The sequence below is a fragment of the Tursiops truncatus genome, chromosome 18 (assembly GCF_011762595.2).
Source record: "Tursiops truncatus isolate mTurTru1 chromosome 18, mTurTru1.mat.Y, whole genome shotgun sequence".
NCBI lineage: Eukaryota > Metazoa > Chordata > Mammalia > Artiodactyla > Delphinidae > Tursiops > Tursiops truncatus.
The window spans coordinates 18,984,060-19,011,625 of record NC_047051.1 but is presented as its reverse complement, the minus strand read 5'-3'; the positions used below and the strand labels follow the sequence as shown (position 1 = coordinate 19,011,625).

The window sequence follows — 27,566 nt, the reverse complement described above, 5'->3', positions numbered from 1 at the left end:
AGAAAGCAGGGTCTGACTCGGCTCGGATCTGCACATCGGGTCCGCCCGCAGGACCCCACCCCGCCCTCCTCCGGCCCCGCCCCCTGCCCACCACCCCCGTCCGCCCTCCTCGGGCCCCGCCCCCGGGGGAAAGCGAAAGGTCTTGGGCTTCGTCCGGGAGCTGCGAGGCTGCACGGCTGGTGCTGCAGTATCCTGCGCCACCGCCACTTAGCCGTGCTCCGAGCCCGGCCGAGGAAGCTGCAGTCGCAGCCAGGAGCCCGCAGCCCGCGTCTCGAGCCCACCGCCGCCCTCCGAGGGCGCCCCAGACCGCGCCATGGTGAAGGTGACGTTCAACTCGGCTCTGGCCCAGAAGGAGGCCAAGAAGGGCGAGCCCAAGAGCAGCGAGGAGGCGCTCATCATCCCCCACAACGCGGTCGCCGTGGACTGCAAGGTCCGAGGGCCAGGGTGTCGGAGGAGTGGGCGCTGGGCCCGCGGGAGAGCTGCGAGGGGCCGGTGCTGTTCTGCGCCCGAAGCGGCGCGGGGCGCGGGACAGAGTCCCCGAGAGGGCCGAGCTCTCCTTTTTCTCGGGCCGCTCCCCTTGCTTGTCCGGCTCAGCTTCTTTGTAAGAAAGTGCGTGTGCGGAAAGCGGCGCCTGACGCGGGATAGGGAGCTTGGGAGGCCTGCGGGGAGGAGGATTGGAGAACGGTGCCGAGTGCACGGTCGTTGGTGCAGTCCGGGAATGTGCCCGGGGCCAGGACTGGGTTCGGTCGATCTGGAGACCGGCGGTGGCACGCAAAACAACAAAAACAACAGCGGAGTTTGGCACTTCCTCCCAGTATAATGTGCCTAAAATGGCTGACATCATTACAAGCCTACACCTCTGTAGCTTCCTACTTTCGTTTCTAGGCTGAACAGTCCTTGCACTAAGTCCGGCTACTGTAAAAGCCTGTTAATTTTAAAAGCATTTTCTTCTTTACCTCCTCTTTTTCCACGGCCCTTCGGTATTGGCAGGTGAACTTCACCGTGGGGTCTGGGGAGGGAGAGGGGGGCGAGGGAGCGGGCGAGAGGAGAAAGCAAGGTGACGGTCTGCTCAGAGTAGGTTCTGGCTGTTAATTTTATTATTAAAACGATTATTCCCGGTAAAGATCGCTAATTACTATGTGGATGTCTGTGTAAAACCGACAATTGACTTTTAAATGATATCAGTATCTTTACGAGAGTCCCTTACACTAAGTGAAACTAAACGTAACAAACTTGTCTTACGTCCCTTGTAAAATTGTCCTTTATTTTACAAAATCCCCCTTTTAGCCCTAAGCAAAAAATCAGGAGAGGAGGGACCATGATTGTGCTAAGTTTTAGTGGTTTACAATAATTCTCATTTAAGGTATGATTATAATTGTCTCAGAAGTTGAATAAAAAGGAAAGACTCACAGCCTCTTTCTAGGAGATCTTCTTTAGGCTGCAAAATTTTAATCCTGTAGAAATCAATTGTAGAAGTTATTTATGTTGCGTAATTTTTAATTTTTTCGTTAGCATTTTTCAAGACCTATTACAAGTAGGGTAAACTTAGTTCTAACTTTAAAAAAACTAATAATTTGTGCAAGTATGAGTAATAATCGTTGTTTTTTATATGATCTAATGGAAATTACTACTACTGGAAAACTCACTGTAAAAAATGTTTGAAAATACAACGTTAATCTGGATGTGCCTGTACTTATTTTTTGGAAATGTTCTAGTTAAAAACAAACGTCAGGGGTTGACTTTTAAATTACTGTCTTGCCTTGAAATAGGAAGTGGACTGATTCCCTAAAAGGAATTAGAGTTTTGGTATTGGTATTGTTTTCCTGAATCCGTTGTAAACCGTCTTGATCTTAAGAGAAAATGTTTGGAATCCACAGAGGATAATTCCAGCAGCAAATTATGATCTTAGCTCTATGTTTATCTAACATTCATTGTACCTAAAATAAGTTGATAGTCAAGTACTCAGTCATAACAGACTGAAATACGTAGATAGAGATTAGATAGATTTTAATCCTATTATTTGTCTTTTTAAAAATCCTATGAACAAATATAACTCCTCCTATTAAAAAAGAGAGAGGGAGAAAGGATTGGATGATGTCACTTCAGATGGCTTTTCCCTGTTCCTCTAGTGAAAGAGATGTGAAACTCTGGACAAAAATCAGAAATAATTTGCTGGGCAGCTTTAAATCTGACTTTTGGCATTTACTGTCATTTCTGAAATGGTGACCCTGTTTTCAGATTCTCAGAATTTCTCACAATTTCACCGTATTCAAATATTATGGTCATAGCAGCAGGAAAAAAAGTAACCATTCATAGCTCTGTGCTATGTTTTCTGTTTCTGTTTTCTCAGATCCCCATAGCCAAAGAAAAATACTGGAACAAAGCTGTGAGGGCCAGTCTTCCTTTGTAACCACATAGCAGTCATGGATGAATTGGCAGATACAAAATGACATTCTTTTTCTAGCTATAAGCTCAAAGACTTCTTAAGTGAGTGACAAAATACTGCTCTACATTAAAACTAGAATCCTTATAATCAGTCACTTAACAGTAAATGAAAACCTTACTTAATAACAGACATTTGTGGAAGATCTCTTAGAGCTGGGTCAGTGATTCCTTAATGTTCTCTGGCTCCTTGGGGTGACTGTGCTGGGGAACTACTGAGTTTGACTCCCTGGATTCTGCACAGAATCAGGCTTCCTGTGTTTGCCTGGGGCATTTCCTTGCCTGGTTGGTGGAGAGGATCCAGTTTAGCTAGTTAATGGGCCAGAACCCCTGAACAAAAATTTTGAGTATCTGTAACTCTCCTAGACCACGATATCCCGAAAACCATGTTTCTCAAAATGTACTCTTAAGGGTCACCTGATATCATCTGGGATTCTGGTTTAAAAATGCAGATTCTTCAGACCTTATGCCGGAAGAATTCTTACCACTCCAGTCAGCTGGCTTATGTAACACGCATTCCAGTACTTTTACACTGCTCCTGTCCTTTGCTATTTCTTTATCTCTTTTCTCACTGCTGGGTGAGGACCCTCTGGAAACAGCTCCATTGTCCCATTTTTCAGTCTTGTCTTTTCAGTAGCTGTTAATCCCAACAGCCATGTCTATTGATCATATTACCTCAACTAGCTTGCTATTTATTATTCTTGCCCTACATTTTCCCCTATGTTTTGTGTAATAGAGGTGAATTTGAAATTATATGCATGTTTTATGTTAGAGGCAGCAATTCATTCATGAATGTTTGTGTTTCTACTTTGAACTTTGGAAAATTGTTATATAACAATTTTTCTTTGAAAGAAAGAAAAAAAGAAAAGAAAAGAAAGTTTTTTTCTTTTCTTTGAAAGAAAGAAAAAAAGAAAAGAAAAGAAAGTTTCAAAAGAAAGTTGAAAATTAGAAATTTTATTGTAGATATGACACTAAGATATGTAAATATCAAAACTGGGACTTCCTGAGTTGGAAGTCCCAGTTTTGTCATTACACAACTACTTGATCTTGGGCTTAAGTTTTTAGATTTCTTTATGTGTAAGATGACAGGGTAGGAGCAGATGGTCTGTAAAGGACTCTTCCAGTTTTAAAATTCTATGAAAATGCTAGAATTACATAATTATATTTGGCAGGAATCAAATTGTTTTAACTGTGAAAAAAAAATAACTACCTCCTCACCCTAATCAGACTGTTCCCTTTGTTCCTCCCCATGTTCAGCATGTTACATTCCTTCCTTATATTAAGTAGCCATGGGTCACAGAGAAAGGAGATAGATAGAGGTATTATGTAATACGCTCAATTTTCATTTTGGGTTACCTCACTGTAGAACAGTAGTTGTCAATAACAACTTCTGTTGTCATGCCTAATTAGGAAATGCCTTTCCCGATCTCAGGCGTCGAAGAAGCTCAAGTTTCCTTCATAGGTATCCGTGCAAGTTGTTTTGCTGATAAATAGTGTTGCCTCTTCTCTGCTGTGCATCGTAGTTGTAGTTGCAGACCTCCTTAAAAGGAAAAGTAAAATGCTCGTGGAGCAGAAAAGATGGGGCAGGATGGAAGCATAAGTGAAGGACTGCTAACCCAGCAAGTTCTGAGTTACCCGTCACAAAATGGCTACTTGGATCCTAATTCTTTACACTTTCTGGCATTTCTGTTTGCATAAACGGGACTGGTAATTTTGCCTTTTGGTGGTGTTGGTGTTCATTGTATTTTCTGGTTTTGGGGAGGTAGAGGGGAGAAGGAACATAAATATGATGACATTTACTGAAATGTTTTGATGTTTACAGAAGGGATGGGGAGCTTGGTTCCCTTTAACAAAAGTGCATATGATTACCTAGTTGTGTAACTTAGGTGTCTGTAAACAACATTGGCCAGCAAACACTTTACAGTCACTGCATTTTAGTTCTTCATGAGGATATTGATGTCTGAAGTGAAGGATTAGTTCTGGGAGACAAATTAATTGCCCCTGTGCCTACCAAGTGACTTGACAGGACCTCCTATGTACACACGCCTCACGGGCTGCTGCAGCTGCAGAGGGTGGACAAAATTGCATGTCGTGCAGTTGGAGGTTACCTGCTTGGGGTCTTCCCAGTGTCATCTTAAACTTATTTTCTCCGGACTAGATAGAAGCAAGTATATTATCCTTGGCAAAATCGTAAACCTGTAAGATGTTATGGAATATCAGCTCTGCCATATAAGAGGTTTAAGTGAATGGAAGTATTATTTTAATCAGAAATATCTCTTGAAACACATGGTACAGGCCTATTTAAATTGATTTAGAATTTAACTTTAGAAGTTTTCATTATTGCTAAGGCTTGATGTAAGGTGGGACATTTTATTTATTTGTTCTCATACCATAACTTAAATATCTGGAGTGTCTACTTGAAAGTCATTTTCTTTTTTCCAAAAGGAAAATACTTTCTGAATTCATGGTATAACTAAAACTTCTTGGACTCCTTTGTATGTCATAGTGTCAGTAGAGGAAGAGCCAGAAAAATTTGTGTCTTTTCAAAATGACATCAGTGAATGCATCCTCTTAAACTTTTCGGTAAACTTGTCATTTTTTATTAGAGCTTAGACTAAAGGAGTTAAGGACTTTACCATCAAAGGACTTTTCAGGCCATAACTGCTGCCTGTTAAAATAAAGGATTTGACAGCATGTGGTGGTTTTTGTCAAAATGCTGTAGAAAGTAGCAACACTGGAGCTATGTTTTCAAGAAGCTTATGTGTAGAGTTATTTCCTTGGCTCTCATTTTCTTGCACAGAGCTTAACAATGAAAGTTTTATAGGGTAGGCAACTGAAAGTTGAAAATTAGAAATTTTATTGTAGATATGACACTAAGAACATCATTAAAAAATCATTTAATTGTGATTATCCCTTTTAATCAGTATTTATGATACGTGTACTTAATAGCTTTAAAGAAATCTACAGTATAATCCTCTATTTTATGTGTTACCAACAGTTGAACAAAATTGTTTTTAAACAATTGAAGTTTTTTTTGAGCTCTTTAATTGATTAGAGGAAAAGAAAGAATGAAGTATTTTTATAATTCCGCCATTTGGGGGAAAAGCAAGTAAGAATAACATAGACTTTTTATTCTTATGCAGAAGACTTTCAATCTTGAGTTTCAGAAATGAAAATATTACTATTTTTATGATAGAGGGATGTTCTAATTTTTCATTTAATATTTATCTTTTAATGTTGATAAGTTTCTAGCAGTAATTATATGACTTAAAGCTAAAATATATTTGTCAGAAGAGAAATTAATGTTGAAATTAAATTTGCACAGTTTATAAATCCTAAACATTTTCAAGTTAAACATGTAGGGAGTTTATTTGGGAAATTGACACTAAGTATGACGTTAGGTATTTAATACTTTAAGATTTTGAAATATTTGCATAAGCCTTTTTTGGCATAGTTGAATTTCATACTTTAAAAAATGAGAAGTTTTAATGGAGTTCTGTATATTTGAATGTTTTAACTTTTAATGCCAAAATTACTTTTCAAGACTTAAATGTTTTGCATAACGAGTTAAGAATAAAGCGTAAATCTTAGATTGTTTTCTCTGCTTTAAATATGATTATGATGTTTAAAATTATTTAATATAAAAACCAAAAAGGTAAGTTGCATTGTTAAGTAAATCATTTACTGCAACGTCCAGAAGAAGAATCCTCTTTATGCTGGGAAAAATGACTTTAAGAGTTGGTCCACCGAGGTCTGCAATTTTTATTTATTTTTTAAATTTTTATTTGTTTATTTATTTATTTATTTTTGGCCAAGCTGCATGGCCTGCAGTAGCTCAGTTCCCCAAGCAGGGGCTGAACCTGGGCCACCACAGCAGTGAAAGCCCAGAATCCTAACCACAAGGCCACCAGCGAATTCCCTAGGTCTGCAGTTCTTAAAATTCATTTTGTCAGCCAGTCTCTCTAGTATTTCTTTTCTACTATATATACCATGTCAGTTTTTAAAATTTTTTATTTTATAGTTTTCTCCTCAATCTATTTTACCTTGCTTTCATATTAGTGCTAGGAAAAAATTTCCCAATCCCATCTAGGGCAGTGCTAGGCATGTTAAGCAGAGATGGCAATCTGAATACTCCTGGGCCCAAGCAAATGATATAGTGAAGGTAGGCTTTTTTTTTCCCCCCATATTAAACAACTTAGAATATTCTTCATTTTCATCGAAAAAAAAAAAAAAGGATCCAGTGTTGCTTGATCCTCCAGTTTTTAAAGGCAAGCTACAATCAGGGTTTTTATTTAAAACTTGACTTTTCAGTATTAACAACTAATTCATACCAGAATTTCAGGCGGAAACACTGAAGACTGACATAGGCCACCATTTTACAGTCTCCTTTACAGTGGAGAGCAGGGCTGGCAAATTATGGCCCAGGTGTCCAAATTGTGGCCTGCTGCCTGTTTTTGTATAACCCATGATCTAAGAATGATTTTTTATATTTTTAAATGGTTGGGGGAAAATAATCAATTTCTCTTGTTTGGCCTAGTTCCCTCACTCCAAAAAGGCGTATAGTTCAGGAAACCACACTGTCTACTTATTGAGAAGTCAGACTATGCAGTCTGTGCTTTAGGATTTAGGTCCTATCTCTACGACTTACTGTGTTAGTTTGGATAAATTATTCCAACTCTCTGATTCTCCATCAGCTAACTGGGAAATATGATAATCTGTAAAAAATTGATCACAATGCCTGGAACAGAGTAAGACTGAATAGATATCTGCTGCTATTATTACTACTACATTTTTTTTTTTTAACAATTCAAACTTTTATTTGGCACTACTACATCTTAAAGATTTCTAGAAGTAGACTTCAAGATTGAAGTAGAAAATTAATGAAGCATAGCATTTATTCATTTTGTATTGTTTTTCATAAACTAATACCTCAAACCTAACACTATTTTCACATAGTGTTAGATCCTACTGGCAAAAGTTAATATTGTTACCTGGATCTGATAACTTGGGCAAGTCTGGAAACCTCCCAAGCCTCAGTTTCCTCATTTGTAAAATAGTATAGTGGTACCAACCTTATAGTGTTCTTGTGATGGAATTAACTGTCCCTAGTTCATAGAAACTCAATTAAATGTTAGTGTTTTCCCCATCCCCATCTTTTAAAAGTCCCACTTTTCCCCCCCTCATCATGCTTGTTTTGGAATATTACTTCTTGTGTTACCATTACTGCTTATCCCTACCTCACATGTCAGTTACATAACAAGATTGTTGATAAATAACACCCTGTTTCCCCAAGGTATTCTGGTGAGGAGCTGTTCCTGCAACTTAAAAATCCTTAGCATTCAGTAGCTATGTCCATTTTTGTATAAAAGTATATTTCTCATTATGTAATAGATGTTAATAGAATTTTATAAATCTAATTTTGGATTTAATCAAAGTATTAATTTAGCTTTAAAATGCAAATACTAGTCCTGCCCTATCTCTGAGGAACCCACTTTTTTTTTTTTGGAACCCACTTCTTAAATTAGTGGTTCTCAAACCTTTTGGCCTCCGGACCCCTTTGTACTCTTAAAAAATTGTTGAGGACCCCAAGAGCTTGTTTCTGTTTTTGTTTTGCGGTACGCGGGCCTCTCACTGCTGTGGCCTCTCCCGTTGAGGAGCACAGGCTCCGGACGCGCAGGCTCAGCGGCCATGGCTTACGGGCCCAGCCACTCCGCGGCATGTGGGATCCTCCCGAACCGGGGCACAAACCCGTGTCCCCTGCATTGGCAGGCGGACTCTCAACCACTGCGCCACCAGGGAAGCCCCTGTCTTATTTTTATTATGAAAATAGTTTTGACATTGTGGATCCCCTGAAAGGGTGTTCTGGAGCACATTTGGAGAACTTCTACTCTAAGTACTTGCTGTTTCATGGTTTTTGTTTTCATTTGTGTTTTTTGCAATTTTAGATATTACCTACTGGCTTCCTAATATGGAAAGTGAATATTTAGCCTTTTCTATATATTTACGTGGTATATACATAATCTGTTCTCCTAGTATAGTTATAGTAATGTCTGGTTAAATTGATAGTCCATGGTTTTATTATAATTGACATGAAACTTACACAGAGTAAGTAGTAATGCAGTATAACTACTAGTTAATGTAGTTATACTGCATTACATTGGAGTAAGTAGTATAACTTATTCTACTTCCTTTCTTGTACAAAACCATTTTTATTTTCCCTGAATTCGATAACTGACTTCTTGGGTCAAGGGGGAGGATTGCTTAATTTTCTATGTATTGCTAATTCATCCTCATACTCTCTGACAGCAGTATAATTGCCTTTTGTATCTACAAACTTATCAGATAACTTACCGAGTTCCATATTTTTCTTGGCGATATTTCATTTGTCATTTTTCAGTCTTTCCACCCAGACTAGTTGTATTCTAGGTATGTTTCTACACCGATGTCCTGAGAGTAATTATTATCCTGGAATTGTTCTGCCTTTGCCTCCATCCTAAGTTGGATCTTACGTTTTATAAATCCAAGAAAAAGCATCTGAGTGCAATTATTTTTTTAAACTTTACTTGTCTGAGAGTCTTTACTCTGTCTTCACATTTAATTGATAATTTATCTGGGCATAAAATTCTAGGTTAGCAATAATTTTCTTTCAGCATTTTGATGGCATTGCTCCGTTATCGTCTAGTCTGATGCCATTCTGATTCCTGGTTCTTTGAATATGACCAGTTTTGTTTTGTTTTTCCTCTAGAAGCTTGAGATTTTTTTCCTTATGCCTTCAGCTTTCATAATTGTTATTGACATACTTTGTTTTCTGTCATATCCATTTTCTGGCTTAAGGTTTATTTATTTATCCCTTTACTATCACTCTGTTGAGCTTTCAGGAGGAAGTAAAGATAACCATTTAACTGGAAATCAATAATAGAACTTTCAACTCAGCTGTCTTCATAGCTTTAAGATTTATTAGAATATTTTCTTTAACATTAAAAATGGGCTTAATGATGATAATAGATAATAATGGAAACTATGTGCATTTTTATTAACACCAGTTTAAGGTCAGACAGGATGACCTAAAAAGAGGCATCTTCTTGTCTCCCTTTTTAATGTTCCAAAATTGTCTTCTTCATGAGTAATATTAGAGGCAACTCACTCACTACCAACTTCATGGTTTTTGCCTTGTGGCTTTATTCCTCTAAGTTAGGTTCATTTTTGTAACAATATCTTGCCTTTTTCATTGATTTTGAAATACTTATATGCTAGTGTGCCTGAGTTATTTTTCTTTATTGTTTTTCCTTCATGTGCATATGATTTTAATACTTTCTGTTACTGTCCTTTGTAATTTGATGAATAATAGAGAAAAATTCTATTAATTTTGTCAACATGTTAATAATACGAACACTACTGTTGTAATGGTTAACACATACACATAGTGCTTACTAGGAGTGTGGCTCAATTTAAGTAAACCTATTACGATAGGAAAAATCTGTAGAACCTCAGGCTAGGCTATGTTTCTGGTTGGATATGAGTGTTATCCAGTTGTAACATGGTATCACGTCACTTATTACCAGAGTTAATTTGCCTAACCTATTATTTAGGTAGGTCATTGACCTAATAGCTCCGTGATTTTCCTTCCCTAAGGTGTGCACATGGAGTCAGATGATATTCGGGCCTTATTTGGTGATACCGCACAAATCATTTTATTTAACTTCTCTGGGCCTCATTATATTTATCTGTAAAATGATGTATTGGACTAAATAAGCTTTCATGCCTCTTTCATACAGGAGCTTTTCTTACTGAGAAGTACACTGATCACATATTCAGAGGCACCTACTACTGCATGGCCAGACTATATACTAGGGATTTAAAATTCACTAAACACCTCAACCTTCAGGAGGCCCCTGGTGTAACTCAGAGAGACCAACCATGTAAACCAAATTAATCACAGCCTACTCAAACATCTGTGTCTGTTTTCACAAGAAAACAACCCCCTGGATCCAAGGGTGAGGAGAGTGGTAGAATAAGGGAGCAAGATGAAATGACTACTGAGTGTTTATTGTACATGCATTTGGTGCTAGGCCATAGGTTCAAAGCACTTTTTACATGTTCACTCTAGAGAGACAAATATCTCTGATCTCAAGAACTGGAATTATGTTTTCTAATAGTCATTTTATATAACTTTCAAATTTTTAAACTGGGATGGGAGATGTAACTTTCCACATTTGAATTACTTTATGTTTTTAGAAGAATATACTTGGAATTTTCTCTGCAAAAGTTTTGCATTTTACATGGAATGACTCATTTGAATACAAATGTATAGTTATCTCGTTGAATGACATTAAAATCCAAGATTTATACAAAAATGAGTCCAGAACAGGTTTGCTTTTTTCCCCCTCTAATCTTGACACATAATTTTATGATGAATTATAGAGTAGAGCCTTCCTATCATACTTAAAATTTTTAGGAAGACAGTTGATATTCTTATTAGGAACAATATGAACTCATGATTCAGCCAGTGGCAGAAGAAATCTATCTTGACCAATTTATCAATCCCTAGTAAAGGTTGTTATTAACAGTAAGTATCATTTGTATATAATGCTGTTGTTTAATCTCACCAATATGAATTGGAAAACCTGATGAAATTTCATAAAGTATTATCATTAGTACACTTCTCTTCAGTGTAGTTGAATAAACACTATATTTAAATGATGGTCATCTTTTAAAATATTAATAAGTAGGAAAAAGAATAGAAGACTCTTAAGGTATTCCTGTATTAATATTCTGCTATGTACCAGATACTCTGCTTGTCCCTAATGATGTAAAAAGTGATTAAATTACAATCCAGCACTAAAAGCATTTACAGCCTAATTTTCTTTTATAGTTCTGGCCTATTTTTTTTTAAACCTAGGCATGTGCTAATTTTATATAATGCCAGTAATTTGGTTCAGATTTCATATTTCTCACAGTAGTTGAACTGTTATGCAATGGCTTTAAAATTTTAATTTTTTTATTCCTGTTTTGCTGCTTATGTGTCATAGGATTTGTTAACAAAAAAGGACATTAATGAGAAATTGGTTTTGTAGACATTGTAATTTTATTTATTTTAATTCTAAAAAATATTTATTTATTTTATTTACTTATTTTATGGCTGCGTTGGGTCTTGGTTGTGGCATGCGGGATCTTTCGTTGTGGTGCGCAGGCTGCAGAGCGCGCAGGCTCTATAGTTGTGGCGTGGGCTTAGTTGCCCCCTGGCATGTGGGATCTTAGTTCCCTGACCAGGGATCGAACTGGCGTCCCCTGCATTGCAAAACAGATTCTTAACCATTAGACCACCAGGGAAGTCCTGACATTGTAATTTTAGATTAGTTTCTCTTTTAAAAAATCTCTCCCTATTCCAAGTGTAAAATAATGCAGTAACATTAATATCCATATAATGCCAATCACTTGGAAAGCTGCTCCCTTTTTGCATTTCAGACATAAGATTTCTCATGTGGACTTTCTCACCCTAGTTGAGATAGTATCAATCTTACCTGAAAAGTCAAATGAGAAAATAAAATTCAGATTACTGATTTAAATGAGCAAGAGAAAATGCAAACAAATGTTTGGTGTCTTTATAGATTTTTAGCTTCTTAGCCATAGATTTTTGTGTTTTACATATAGCAGAATATATTTGGTAATGAATTACTGCTATTAATGGTGAACAGGTTGCTGGATCATGTCTTTTTGTTGCTTTTTTCCATGCTGGGAAAAGAAAACTAATGTAGAAGCCAGCTGAATAGAACATGTACCAGTGGCAAATGGATGGCACTGGTATCCTACATGATGGTAATCAGTTGGAACGATTGCCTGTGTAAGTTCTGTGGTTCAAAGAGTATAGTTAGGAAAACATTTTGGAAATTTTTTTAAGTAGATCTTAAATTATGACCAAGGTTTTTATTTTTGATTTCTTATTGGAATAGGAAGTCATTTTCTTTTCCTCTCCAGTAATGCCTTTTTTAATTGGCCTTTTCAGTATTTTGCTGTAGATTGCTTTTTTGTTTGTTTTTTAAAGGGTGAACATATTTTAAGAGTTTATTTGTAAGCAATTTAAATTAATTTAATGAGTATATATATTTTTAATCATGAGTATATTTTAACAAAACAATTTAAATTTATTTCTGTGCATCAGTAAAGTATTATGAAAGGAAAAAAGAAGGAATATTAAAAAATGAAAGGTGTAGATTACTTTTTATTGGCTTTACTCCAAGAAGATACCTATTTCAGCTTACCTTTCCCAGCTAAGTCAGATGGTGGTGGGGATAATACTAATAGCTATCACTTACTTAGCACTTACTATTTACTCTGTGCCAAGCAGTGATCTATATACTTCAGTTGTATTTCCTCATTTAGTCCCCACACTAACCCTATGAGGTTAGTGCTATTATTAATCCTAATTAATGATGAGGTGATTGAGACAGAGAAGTTAAAATACCACTTGTCTGTCTGTTTCCCATCCTCCAAAATTTTGAGATTTCTTGTCTGCTATCAATCTGTTCATCCTTATCTTTCTTAAAAGTTTATATCTTTTTCATCTTCTTCAGTATCATTTAATGGGCTTTTAGGAAAAAACACTCTCCTTGCTCCTCATAAGTTGGGAAAGGAGAGGAATTCGAATATACTGGAGTATTAGTTACATACTGAAATTTTCAGCCTTTCTAGCTTTATACTGTTCTGTTAATTTTGACAAATACGTGCACTTGTGTAATCACTGTAGTCAAGATGCAGAATATTTTCCTCACCCCAAAATGTTCTTTAATATCACTTGGTAGTCAATCCTGAGTGTCACACCTGTCCCAGTTTTCTGTTCCTGTAGTTTAACCTTTAGCCAGAACCTCATACAGATGGTATTATACCATGAGTAGTTTCTGTCATTCTAATTGTTTCTGTCTGTCCGGAGAACTGGGTGTTGTTTGGACCATCTTTTATTCCCATAGCTCTTGCACTGTGGTTTTTCTGAGCTTGTCCAATCCCAGCTTCTCTCTGTCACCATTTTTGGTTTGCTTATGCCATTCATGCTTGGATTTGTTCTTTGCAAAAGAATACCTGTTCTGTCACTTAAAGGATTCAGCTGCTTTAGTCACCATATTAATCCAGTTTCTAAAACCCAGAACTCAAAACCCTTTTATATGGAGAAGTAGTTTAAAATTAGGTTCTCAGAAGGAAGCATACCCAGTCATAGCTGGAAATGAAAATCAAGGTTCAAAACCAAGCAACACTGTAGAAAAGTACTTGGTATGTTTGGTCTTCACTAGGAAGAAAAATGATGGGGGAGGAGTTGAGAAAACTAGAACATTGATGAGAAATCTGTGAAAATTTGAATTATTATATATATATTTAATGTTGGCAGCTAATTCTGTATTTTGTAAAACAGTGTACAGGCCAAACAACACATCCATGGGCAGCTGGCCTGTGCAACCCTATTTATTGATATTACTGAATGTGTTTTTAAAAGTACATATTTCTAAATAAATATATTTCTGAAGTTTCAGTAGCTTATGCTACTCTGAGTTGAATAAATTGTATTGGTTCTTTTCTGTATTTCTGTTTTTAAATATAAAGTGTTTTATGCCATCTCTTTTTTTCTTTTTTGTAATACGATTTTTAACCCTAAGAGATAATTTCCTCTTTAGTATTCTGGTTCCTAAAGTGGTGGTGTTGCATTTGCTCTAATAATGCAAAATAGTATGTCTGGGAGCTCTGAAAAAGTGTCTCTTCATTCATTCTACAAAGAAGGCTTACATAGAGATGCCAGAGGACGTGAAGTGTGAGTTGTTAGTATGGGCACAGAATAAAAATGATATGAAAACCCTTGCATTTTGTCTGAGTTAAGTTTATAATTGAAGCACATTTACTGAAGCCTCTTAGGGAACTGATTGAGGTGACCTAATTCTTAACTAATTGAAGTACCAGAACAGAATTTACTCTTCATTTTGCTTAAGATATAATTGGTTAAGTAATTTTATTATCATATGATAAGATTTATTCGAACCAGAAATTAGTACAGTGCAAGAGTGAGAATGCTTTTGAAGCCGCTTCTTTCTGTCCCTACTGTTGAGGGGTGATTATAGGCCAGTGTGTGCTTCAGCGTCTTCATTTATAAACTGGGGTAAAAACTTGAGGTTTTAGGAAGATTAATGAGGTGATAATTGTACAGCACCTGTGGGAGTTCTTTTACCTTATCAGCATCATTTAAGGTGCACCAGTTTTATTGCAGTACAAGGGGAGGAAATGTCTATGACTTGTTTTAAATTAGGCCAAGTAAAGATTTATGTCCTAGTGAAGTTGCTCTTGTTCATGAGTGGTTTTCCTTTTTCTTATGATTTTTATGATTTTTGTTGTTAATTATGAAATAATCCAAGCATATAAAAACAAAGAATTTGTAGTACCATTTATATGTTTTTTTCCTTTTATGTTTTTTAAGTTTTCAATATATGGTGTTTTTTAAAAAATTTTCTTGCGTTAACATTATGTTTCTGAGATTAATCTCAAAATCAACAGTGCTAGTTGGTTTCATTTAGACTTTAATTATATGAACCCATAATACTTTATTCTTTACTTGTGGACATTAGGTTATTTCCAATTTTTTTCCTTAATGACCATTCTGCAGTAATCATTATTGAGCCTCTTTTTGTGTACAAAAGTGTTTATCTAGGGTTATGTTATTAGGAATGGAATTACTGGGTCATAAGATATATGTATCTTTAATTGTATTAGGTACTGCCAAATTGTTATTCAAAACATTTGTACCAGCTCCTGTCTACTGTGCAAAAGTCCTCAATTCCCATTGTTCCACACTTTCTCCAGCGCTTGGTGTTGTTAGACTTTCTTTTATTGCCTGGTATATAGGAACTCAGTTGGTATTTTTTTCTCTCATTCCCCATATTAAAATAAAATTTACATGCAGTAAAATGCACCTATTTTATGTGTACAGTTTGATTGAATTTATGGTCATTGTATAAAGTCATGTATCCACCACCATAATCAAGATATGAAACATTTCCATCACCCTGAAATATTTCCTCATACTTCTTCCATCTTCCTTTCACTGTGACAGCCACTAAGCTGTTTTTTGTCATTATAGTTTTTCCTTTTCGTAGGTAGTCTTCTGCGTTGGAGTTTCTTTTTCACTATAGTGTTTTTGAGATTCAGTATGAATATACCACACTTTATCCATTCATCAGTTAGTGGATAGCTGTGTTGTTTCTGGTTTGGGGCTATTATGAATAATGATGCTAGGACTATTTATATGTAAATCTTTGACTTAGTTGATTTTTAATTACTGATCTTCAGCAATTTTGCTGAACTCTTAATTAGTTTGAATAATGTGACTTTCTCAGATTTTCTACATAGACAGTTATATCATTTGACATAATCACAGCTTTGTATTCTTTTTTCTAATCTTTTAATCAGTTCATGTTCTATCATTTGTGTACTACCTAGGATCTCTAGTACAATGTTGAATGAAAACAAAGAATCAGTTTTAGTGGGCATTCTCATATTCCTGACTTGAAAGGGTATGGTTTAATTCTGAAGTTTCACCATTAAATATGAGGTTTGCTGTAGATTTTTGATTATTAGAATTTCACCTCTTCTGGTTTGCAAAGAGATTTTATTATGAATAGAAGTTACAATTTATCAGATGCATTTTCTACATATTTTGAGATGGTCATGTGGGGTTTTTCTTAAATCTTAACATGTGGCTTTTTTCTCTAAGTATACTCTTTCAAGTTTTAAAATTTAATCATTTAAAATGCATTTTTAAATCACTTAGGTTAACAACATTTCTATCTTGAATATACTTTAATCCCTTCTCTGTGACTCAGACTGTAACAAGGAACGTCATTTATTTGTCATGCATACTATTAATTTTGACTGTAAATTGCTTAAGATTCCAACCATGTCTTAGTCACGTTTGAATTTCCCACAGGATCTAGCACAGTACATTGCAAATAACAGGCCCTTAATGTTGAACTGGGCTGCGTGCTTAGGGCTACCATTCTTTGCTAAAAAGCCACAGTCTCCTGTGCGTCATAAATTCTTATGTTGCCCCCACCTTTCATTGTCACGCTGGCTGCTGATGTGTAACTTTGGGGTCATTAAAAAAATAAATAACCAAACTTTTAAAAACTTTTTCTACATTCTACTCCCTCATCAAATATTAGTTGAGTGCCAGCTAAGTGCCACGGTTGGCTTGGTGCTACCATACTAACCTTATAGAAATTTAGAGAAAAAAAGAGATTAGACAGACTTTGAAGACCTGTTTACCTCTTTTATGAAATAGATGATTGTGGTGCATGGACTTTGGGTCTGTAATTTGGAGATTCAGACTCTTATTTCCTGATTCTTAAGCCATGGTTCACGTGGTTGAGGTGCTGAACAAATGACCTGTGAGTACATGAGGTATTTTATAAGTTAGATTCTCTTGAGAAATTTAAAATTTTTGTTTTATTGTCATAGTCCTGAGATGTGATTTTTGAATGAACATGAGAATTCAGACTCCATAGCCTGTTACACAAAGTCCCTCTGTGACCTGCCCAGTAACCTCTCCATTCTCGCCCCTGTACCCTTCACCACCATACTGGGCACTCCAGCCGTACCACGTGTGACCCGTGGAATGTCATACATTCTGGCCCCATGATTTTATTCATTCTTCGCCCTACACATAATGCCCTTTCACTCTGTCTTCTGCATGGGTAATAAGTATTCGTCCTTCGTTCTTCTCCAGTATTTTCTCCCCTGGGAAGTCTTCTCCCAATCAGCCCTTCTTCTGTGCTGTCTACATTCTCCTGTTAGAGCCTATGGCATATTCATGTTTTTTGTATATTTGTTTTCCAGGCTGATCTGAACGATCTCTTTCTTGGCAGAGGCTACATGCCCAGTCCTAGCACAGCTCTTGGCACATAGTAGACGTTTATAATTTATTCTTGAAAATATTGTTTGTTGACCTGCTAAAAATGGTAGAGCAAAAGGCCTGGACACTGTTAATCAGTTTAACCTTCAGGCTGCATATTCTTTTATGAGTGTCTGCCCATATGCTCTTTGGCTATCCCTTTAAGTGCTGCTAGTGAAGACAGCCTGCCAAACAGGGGCGTGTTGTACACACATTTGACTGTCTCAGCAGCTGATACCAAATATTTAGAAATGACTATTTCCATTTGTCATTCTCGTCTCCCCACCCTGCCTCCTCCCTGAAATTAATTATGCTAGGAACTGTTTCTCATCTCAGACAAGGGCTCAAGCAAAACACTACATGTACTTTATCATTCAGGTTTCATAATACCTTATGACTCCTGTGGAATTCTTGTAACTTTCTGTTCACAGATGGGTATCTTGTATGGCTTGATAAATTCCTCTAGGTTTATTCTCAGTACACACTACTTCCTTGCTGTACTTGTTGTCTTGAGTATACATACCATACACTGACAGGTATGCCTAGCAAAGTGTGATGCTCTCACAGTGTTTGAGCCAATCCTTAGATTGAATGGCATTTTTTCTACAGTGTTAAATTCTGTGTTTAAACGTCAACCAACCCAAGCGCCTTAAATTGTTTTTGGTTGGCTGAGACATCTGGGCTTGGGCTTTACCCCTGTAGTATCAAGTTAAAATTCCTTATCTTAGAATTGAAAACATAATCTTAGCTTTCATTCTTTCCTCACTGAATTCTTGCTTCAACCGTATCCAGCATTGTTCTTACAGGTTTTCTTCCTAACTTTTAAGTTATATCCTATTTATCTATGGAGGTGTAGGTCAAGTCTACTTTCTCCCTTAATCCATCCCATACTGAGTTTTCCAAGCAAAGGATAGAGTTATATACTTGAAGGGCTCTACACACATACTACTTACTAGATCATCTTTTATTATGTTGGTTTCAAGTCAACTGGAGCCTTTCCTTTGCTGCCTGTACTATTTCTTGAGCCACTGGTTATAAAATACCAGCAGCTAATCTCATTTGTTTGTCAGCTCTTTGCACATGAACATGGGCACAAATAAGAAATTAGCTATAACTCTGAAGCGACAGTAGAGGGCCTGAGTTAGAAGGGCAAGGAGTGTATCTGACTGAATATCCTGACCCTAGATGATGTTCCAGTGCTAAATTATTTCCTTGAGGGGGGTCAAAATCAGAAGTCTAAAATTGTGTGCTAGTTGTATTGTCTCTTGACTTAATAAGTTTTTCTTACTAAATCTTTCCTCAGTTTTCTACTGATATCTTAAAAATGAAGAACTTTGGGCTTCCCTGGTGGCGCAGTGGTTGAGAGTCCGCCTGCCGATGCAGGGGACACGGGTTCGTGCCCCGGTCTGGGAAGATCCCACATGCCGCGGAGCGGCTGGGCCCGTGAGCCATGGCCGCTGAGCCTGCGCATCCGGAGCCTGTGCTCTGCAACGGGAGAGGCCACAACAGTGAGAGGCCCGTGTACCGCAAAAAAAAAAAAAAAAAAAAAAAAAATGAAGAACTTCGTTAAACTGGGATTCTTTAGGGTAGAGCAGTGGAATTACAGGATTATTTTAAATACATTTGTCCTACTTTTTTGAGATTCTAATTGTTTAAAGAATCTGTTTAATATTATTTGGTCTGTCCCCAGTTTTCGTGTAAATTTTTATTATGTTTGGTTAGGAATGGCTTTGTACCTAGTATGAAATACTAATTACCTGCAGCAGGCTAACACATAATTTTATAAATAATCTCATATACCCCAACATTGTAATACACAAGACTCAGCACCAGAATTTTGCACGACAAAGTTGTATTGTAGCCTCTTCTGAATTTTTAAATATTAGAAGATATTTTAATCACTAAAAGTTAGGCACAGAAAATAGAAATTGTGGAGTATGTAATTTATTGCTCTAGAGATATGGGTGGCAGGTGGGGTATTGAAAGTTAGAAGAAAGAACTCTCCCAAAAGACTGGTGTCCCAGCTCAGGAGGCATTAGGCTGGGTCCTGGTACCACCACTTAATCATTCCTGGGTAGATTTTGATTAGAGACCTGACTCCTTTGGTCTTTATATCTTTGTTTATAAAATGATAATTATTAAGGTTTCTTTCAAGCTTGACATTTCTGTGATTCTGACTGCAGATAAGATATTGATCATCAGTCTTTTTCATATTTTAGGACCCAGATGAAGTGGTACCAGTTGGCCAAAGAAGAGCCTGGTGTTGGTGCATGTGCTTTGGACTAGCATTTATGCTTGCAGGTGTCATTCTAGGAGGAGCATACCTGTACAAATACTTTGCACTTCAAGTAAGTGGGAAAATGCTAGGGACATTTTTGCCTTTCCTTCACGTGTATTAGAAAATTGACCCAAACCTGTTCTAAGCCTGTGCTTTTTTGTCTGTGGCCTTTAGTCAGAGTGGTGGTCCTATTTTACAGTTATGTTAAAAAATCTCCTGAGCATAAGTTTGCTGAACCTATTAGACAGTCACTAAAAGCAGAATAACATTGTTTTGCTGACTAAAGGGTATAGATTGCTGGATGATTTTTAAAAATTGACTAACCCTCAATTTTCCTACCATAATTAATAGCTAAGTTATAGTATTTTCAATTGCCAGTTGAATAGATACACCAGCCTCAAATGTCATATTGATAAACTATAATTTGATAGACATTTTGGGCTTCCCCACAATAGTCTTTTGCTCCTGGGCCCAGAGTATAGTGGTTCCACTTCTCTCTGCCTCTTCCCCAGTCATTGGTTTCTCTTAAGAATGTGATTTCAGCAATAATGATGAAGTAATTTAGGATAATAGTTGTTTATAATTTATTACAGAATAGTAATCCCAGTGGATTAAGACATTGTTTTCTTCTGATTACAATGATTATGATTTATGATCTCTGTTTTGTGATATATTTCTCTGACAGTAATTCAGTATGTGTACTTCTTTTAACATACCAGAGTTTGGAGAAACTGTTGACAAATAGATTTTATTTAGAAAGTGAAATATTCTACATAGGATGTGTAAATTTTGTGCTCATTTTCTATATTTTTTGAGATAATGGCATGTTGATAGATATTAGTGAAATACTAGTCATCTTTCTAATGCAGTTTTTTACAAGAAATGTATTTTTATATAAAAGAAATCATTTGCGATTCCACTGTCCAGAGATATTTGTTGACCTAACATTTTGTTATATGCTCCTAATCTTTATTGTATATGCATACTTTTAAAAAAAAATCTTTATAATGATTTGCTATAATCTGAAATTTTCCACTTAATTGTGATATATTTTAAGGCAAAATCAGAACTACTTGTATGCCTGTGGAAATTTCAGAAAAACTATCCCTTTTGGCTAATGAGAGAAAAATCATGTAATCAGTGAATCACATCAAAAAGTTTTAGAAGTATGTTCTTTCAGAAAAACATTACTGGTTTCTGAATATATTCTTTTATAAAAATAAGGCTTACAGGTAGAAATAGGCCTGTGTGTTTCTTCAGATTTACTTGTCACCAGATGGATAATTGCTTTTATATTCTGTTTTTGTCGAACACAAAAAGTAAAGGAGAAATCAGCTGCTTTTCTCCTTCTGAAACCGGTTTTTTACAGTACTTTAAAACCTGATCTTAAAGAATGTGTTAACGCTGTAATTAAACTGTCTGACTTGTCATCTAAAAGTAAGAGTTTGCAAGCAAAATGCTATGTAGGTAAAGGTGGCAGCTTAAGTAATACTTACATTTAAAAACCTGTCTTCCACTGAATTGCTGAAATAGTGTTTAAACTCTCTGTAGCCAGATGACGTCTACTACTGTGGAATAAAGTACATCAAAGATGATGTCATCTTAAATGAGCCTTCTGCAGATGCCCCAGCTGCTCGCTACCAGACCATTGAGGAAAATATTAAGATCTTTGAGGAAGATGAGGTTGAATTCATCAGTGTGCCTATCCCAGAGTTTGCAGACAGTGATCCTGCCAACATTGTTCATGATTTTAACAAGGTGAGCCAGGTGCCCTGAACTGTAAAAGAATGCAAGTTCCTTAATTGATGCTTTTGTAGTTTCATTTTCAGTATTTGCTAATTTATTCTATTTATGGTTTACTTTTTACTTTTTAAAAAAATGGCCTTGGGTTTCTTCTGCCCTTCAAGATAAACTCCAACATTTGATGGGCTTTCTGTCTGAAGCAGACCCTCAGTGAACCTACCTTTCTTCCCCTTGCCTTGTCTGTCTTAATACACACCATATGCTGTTCTTCCTTTGCTGCTAAATTGCTTTTAGAAATCTAAATGTTTACATGGTTTAGTTTAACTCATTTTAATCCTCAGAACCATCCTATGAGATGGTCTTTCTCAATCAGGTTTCTCATCTGAACTGTAAGAACACAAAATCATTTAATTGACTTAGTTCTCTATGGATGGTAGTAACTAGTTAGTACTATTCTAGATGCATAGGAGAGAAGTTAATTTTTATATACAATAGATGGATGCCTTGGAGGGCATTAGGGTTTATAAGTGAGGGGACTGGGGACTAAGTCTCTTAATCAGGTGATAGTTTGAGTTAATTTTAATAGTTTGTTGTTATCTGATAAGAACTGTATTTACTAGTAGCAAAATTTCCTCTCCCATTACTATTTCCATTCCTACCCCACCAAATACTTGATTTGTGGAAATGCAAGTGATTTACACATTCTAATAGTACAAGTTATTCTTAAAAATCCAGTTGCTGCCTGTCTGTATATTGGTAATATTTGTACATTAATCTAATGAAAATATATCTTTTTCTTCCCAGAAATTCACAGCCTATTTAGATCTTAAACTGGATAAATGCTATGTGATTCCTCTGAACACTTCCATTGTTATGCCACCCAGGAACCTATTGGAGTTACTTATTAACATAAAGGTATAAAACTTTCAAATACTTATTATTGATGCTGTTACAGCATCTTGGAATTCCTTGTTGAGAAATTAGCCCTATAGGAGCCCATCTTACTGACAGTATGGCTAATAAGCATTTTACAACGAAGAAGTAAGACTTGTGGTTTCAGGTTTTTTCCTTGTCTCTTTTCTTTTAATACTTTATATTTTGAAATTAAAATGTAATTTCTAAAATTATATTTAAGTTTTCCTAAAGGGCCAGAGAATAAATCGTAGGCTTTTAAAAAATAAGATCTGTGTTGCAACTAATCAATTTTGATGCCATAGACAATATGTAAACAAATGGGCACAACTATATTCCAATAAAACTTTATTTATAGAAACAGATGGTGGGTAGTAGTTTGCCAATCTCTATTCTGTACTATAATCTCTAAGAATTTTGTCTGCTTTCCTTGTCTGTTCAATGTATGTTTTGAGATATCTGTGTAATATATTCTTTTCCAAATGTAGGCTGGGACATATTTGCCTCAGTCATATCTGATTCATGAACACATGGTCATCACTGATCGCATTGAAAACATTGATCACCTGGGTTTCTATATTTATCGACTGTGCCATGACAAGGAAACTTACAAACTGCAACGCAGAGAAACCATTAAAGGTAATACTTTCTAATGTTAAAATGTTGGCAAAAAAGTTTGTTTTACTTCATTGTGTTAAATTAGATTTAGATGTAAGCTAGTCATCGTTACCAATACACTTGCCGTGAGTGAGAAAATAAAACTATATTGTACATTGTATAGTATTTCTAGATTTCTGAAGAGTCATCTTAATTCTAAATCTACTCTTTTCAGATAGAATAGGTGAATGTGAAATGTCATTCCCTTGAGGTGCTCTTACCTCACTTTGCATATGGCCACCCAGTCCACCTTTCCATCCTACCCCTTCGGTTGAGCTGTACTGTGCAAGGGTTCTGCTTATCCGGAGGGTCTCTAAAGTAGCTCTTCATTTGTATGCTCAGGGATCTAGGTTCTAAGCAGAGTTTGCCTTTTGGATCACATTGAAGATAACCACAGTCAGGTTAGTTCGAAAGGAATTTGGCTGAAGAATTAGGAGCATTGACACAACTAATGTAGCTTTGCCAAATCACTTCACCTTTGTTTTCTCACGTGATGACATTATCTCCCCATTTTTTTTCAAGATCATTGTAAAAATAAAATGAAAGTACACGTGACAGAGCTTTAGAAAGTAAGGAGTGCCATGCAGATACACTATGGTGTGATTTCTTTGAAATTGTGGCACCTAGTTAAAGTGCATTCCTGGCTTTCTGTTAGCACTTTTGATAATACTGTTCTCCCACATTGGGCTGGTGAGTCACCTGAAGCCTGCTGCTTGATTTCTTTCATTTTAAAATGATCTTATGGTTCATAGTTTTTTTTAAAATCATAGTTTTACATATAATACAATTCACCCTTTTTAGTGTGTAGGTCTGAGTTTCAGCAAATCACCGCCACAGTCAAGACATAGAACATTTCCACTACCTTCAGGGTCATAAATTTATATGTATGGCATTATTATTGTTACTAGCGTCTGTTAAGATACTTAGTTTAGAAAAGAGAGGGAAATTATTTTCTGCAGTGTTAAATCTACTTCTGCAGTGTTAAAAAAAATCAAACTATAGAAGTTAATGGAATATAGAGTAAAATATTTTTTATGTCTAAATAATAACTGTGAAAATTAACATGAATATTTATTACTGAAGAATCAGAAATTTAAAAAATTTTCCCTTCCAAACAGGTATTCAGAAACGCGAAGTCAGCAATTGTGCTATGATTCGGCATTTTGAAAACAAATTTGCTGTGGAAACTTTAATTTGTTCTTGAACAGTCAAGAAAAACATTATGGAGAAAAATTTAACACCACAGCATAACCCCACCCTTTGTATTTTGTGCAGTGATTATTTTTTAAAATCTTCTTTCATGTAAGTAGAACACAGGGCTTCACTGTTTTTCATCTCATTAACTCAATTAAAACCATTATCTTTAAAAAAAAAAAATCTTTTTTTCTTTCCAGGTGTGGTGTCTTTTATCTTGAATTAGTAGTTGTATGAAGTCATAGGTAATAGTACACTTCACCGTAGATCTTAGGAAGAGTTTAAATTTCATTAATTCATTTATCCAGATTTTTATGTTTTAATTATGCATTTTCAAGAGGAGGGGTTATCTAATAATCATATATATGCATACGTAAAAATGGACCACAGTGACTTATTTGTAGTTGTTGCCCTGCAACTTAGTTTGTTAGAGCATTTGAGCACACATTTTAATTTTCCTCTAATTAAAATGTGTAGTATTTTCAGTGTCATATTTAACTATTTAGAGTATGATTTCCGCCTTGATGTTTTAATATCCTAGGTATCTGGTATAATAATATTTTAGAAAATGTTTGGAATTTAAGAAATAACTTGTATTACTAATTTGTATAATCTATACCTGTGCAATGGAATATAAATATCACAAAGTTGTTTGACTAAAGGACTGTGTGTTGTTTTTCCCATCTAATAAAACCAAAGAGTAATTTGGTTCTTCATATCTTGAGATAATCCATGTTAAAGAAGAAACTATTTCTTAAAAATCCAGTTCTCTGTATACAGTGGGTAAAGTCAAAGTTTTTTTAAAAAATAAAAAACTTTTAAAGTAACTACATTCTTCATGGATGCTATTAAAGTAACATCTAAGACTCAACCTTGAAAGATGCTGTTTAAACATTGTAGAATAATGCTTTTGTATTTAATGGAAGGGCTGTCATTAAACCTGAACTTTCCAAGGAACATAAAGTGCTTTCTTGAGAATGTCTTCTCACAAATGGAGCATTTTGAGTTATAGTGGTGATTCTTATATTTCTAAGGTAGTTTCCTATCTGAAATAATTTAGAATCCACCCCTATTTAAAATATCTAAGAGTAATTTCACTGTAAATTCCTGAGACAAATTCCAATTCTGAATTTAAGAAGTCAGAATTTTTAAAGCATCACAAACCCATAAAGGATTTAGTCTAGGAACCAGTTCTGGTCTAACAAGAATATTATTTGATTCCTGGCTCTTGGTTTCTTTTCAGTAACACTGTAAAAGCTTCAGGCTGGCTAGTCAGGTATTCAGAGATTGAGGATTTGTTTTAGAATCTAAGAGAATTTATTCTAATAAAATGAGAATGCTTTTCCTTACCTTCAGGGCACTGAAATTTCATAGTTTTTATGGGCTATGAACATTTAGGAGCACATTATTAATTCATTCAGCAGATACTTAACTGAGCATCCTTTATATGCCCGGGACATGGCATGAAGCACTGAAGGTATACCTGTGAAGAAGAAAGACAACTGCTGCCTTAGTGGAAACTCACAGTCTAGTGAGAGAGACTGATGAATAACCAACTAATTACAATACAGTTGTGATTGGTACTGTAATGGGGAAGAACGGGTCCAGGAGCTTTGGGAGCCTTTATGAGGGACAGTGAGATTTTTGGAATGTGAAGTACATGGGACCAGGTAATAGAGGACCTTTTATGCCATCTTGAGGACTTCCTTCAATAGATCATGGGCTGCTGTTGAAGGTTTATATTTTGGAAGGTTGTATTTTAGTTTCTGTTTTCCTACGGATGATAGTAATGCTCTATTCGTTAGGACAGATGAACTGCTGTAACAATCCTAACATCTCAGTGACTTCAAACAGTAGGATTTTGTCTGTTTTCATCATTACTTCAATGTGGCAAGAAGTCTCCCAGGGACTCACACTTGCTCATCTTGTAACAATGCCAGCTTTGAATCCTCAAACTTGCCCTGGAAGGAGAGGAGCTAGAGTGCTAAATCCTGCAGGGGTTTATAGGCAGGCCTGAAAGGCACACATCGCTTTTCCCCATTTCCATTGGCCAGAAGCTTCTCAGCCATATGACCCCAGGCCATATGGGAGATGGGGAAATGTAGTCATTGGGTGTGTCCAGGAGGAGAACCAAAATAATCTGCTGAACACAAAACATTGTCTTTACCACAAATGGACAATTTGAATGAAATGAATGAATAAAAAAAACTCACGAGAAAATAAAGATCATCCATAATTCCATCACCCAGAAATAATCATAATAAGAAATTGAGTGTGTTTTTAAAACTGTATTATCTTACTACAATAGCAGCACACTCTTGACAGATTTGGAAAATATATAGAAACACAGGGAAAATAGAAATTATTCCACCTACCGAGAGCTCACTGGATTTTTCGTTTTTGTTGTTATTTTGGTCTATGCACTTGACTTCTGTGTCTTTACTGTTTTACAGTCTTTTCCTCCACTTAATATAAGCACTTTACAGATCGTTGAAAATTCTACATTTTAAAGGCTGCATTATATTTATCGTGGATATGCTGTAATTTTCTAATAAGTTCTCTCTTGTTGGACGTTTCAGTAATGTATGACATTTTTGCCATTAAAAATGCTGAGATGTATCCCTTATATAGAGTCAGTTGAATAGGGGTGCCCCTCTCACCCAAGCTTGGTCAGTCAGATGGTGCCCAGGAGTTTTGGAACTCCAACTGAGATTCTGGGTTATACCCTTTGAACTCATGTGCCATGCCTGAGACTGCAGTCTTGGTGTGGGCATGGGCTTGGGAAGATCGGAAGGCAAAGGAAGTGAGTGAGAAGATGACATCATCAGGCAGGCACAGAGGACTGCCTGGTTTCCCGGTGGCCTAGGCGAGACTCAGCTGTACATGCGTCCCTGCCCTTGAGTTCTGTGCGGCACTCCATCTTGTGTATGTGCGTATTTACCTAAGATTGCTCTAATCCAGCTCCTTTCCAGGAACATTGTATCCCTATTGCATGGTTGAAAGAAGAGCACACAAGTCAGAAGATTAAAATCTTTGCAAGTTGTTAGGACTGTGATCGTGATCATTCATCGGTGACACAGCAGTAAGACTCTGGCTTAAAAGGTGGAAGAAAATGAAACAATAAATGTGAGAGTGCTTTGTACAGGTCTGTACAGTTGTTGGCAGTTATGCTTTTTGTGAACCCTGATCTTATTTTTTAGTGCATATTTTTTAAATTTCTGCTTTTCCTGTATCCATTTTAGATTCTCAACACACGTTAATAAGTGGGATGCAAAAACAAAACAAAACACAGTGTTCTAAATGGTATTTATCTCAAGTAGTGCAAGTGGGGTGTAGAATATAAAGAAACTTAAAGGCAGTTGAATAATGCTGTTAACGAAAAGGAAATGGATTATGGGGAGGAACAGGTCCAGATTCCAC

At 36.2% G+C, this 27,566-nt stretch overlaps 1 protein-coding gene and 1 long non-coding RNA gene across 2 annotated transcripts in view; one reads left to right on the top strand and one right to left on the bottom strand.

Annotated features, from left to right (window-relative positions):
• The first annotated feature begins 168 nt into the window (after positions 1-168).
• ITM2B (integral membrane protein 2B) lies at positions 169-24,862 on the top strand. The gene is made up of 6 exons (XM_004318796.4): positions 169-430; positions 19,582-19,710; positions 21,192-21,398; positions 22,188-22,298; positions 22,784-22,934; positions 24,071-24,862. Exons 1-6 carry the CDS (start codon positions 314-316, stop codon positions 24,154-24,156), a joined length of 801 nt encoding a protein of 266 aa, XP_004318844.1. The 5' UTR covers positions 169-313; the 3' UTR covers positions 24,157-24,862.
• LOC109550219 (uncharacterized) overlaps positions 16,055-27,566 on the bottom strand; it is a 50,214-nt gene continuing 38,702 nt past the window's right edge. Inside the window, exon 4 of the long non-coding RNA XR_012327668.1 lies at positions 16,055-16,857. This is a non-coding gene — a long non-coding RNA (uncharacterized lncRNA). The remainder of the gene's footprint in view (positions 16,858-27,566) is intronic.

Excerpts from the sequence above, each read along its gene's own strand:
- ITM2B (XM_004318796.4), top strand. The coding sequence starts at position 314 with ATGGTGAAGGTGACGTTCAACTCGGCTCTGGCCCAGAAGGAGGCCAAG. Across the intron at positions 21,399-22,187 it reads TTGTTCATGATTTTAACAAG|AAATTCACAGCCTATTTAGA; the intron begins GTGAGCCAGGTG and ends TTTTCTTCCCAG. Across the intron at positions 22,935-24,070 it reads ACGCAGAGAAACCATTAAAG|GTATTCAGAAACGCGAAGTC; the intron begins GTAATACTTTCT and ends CCTTCCAAACAG.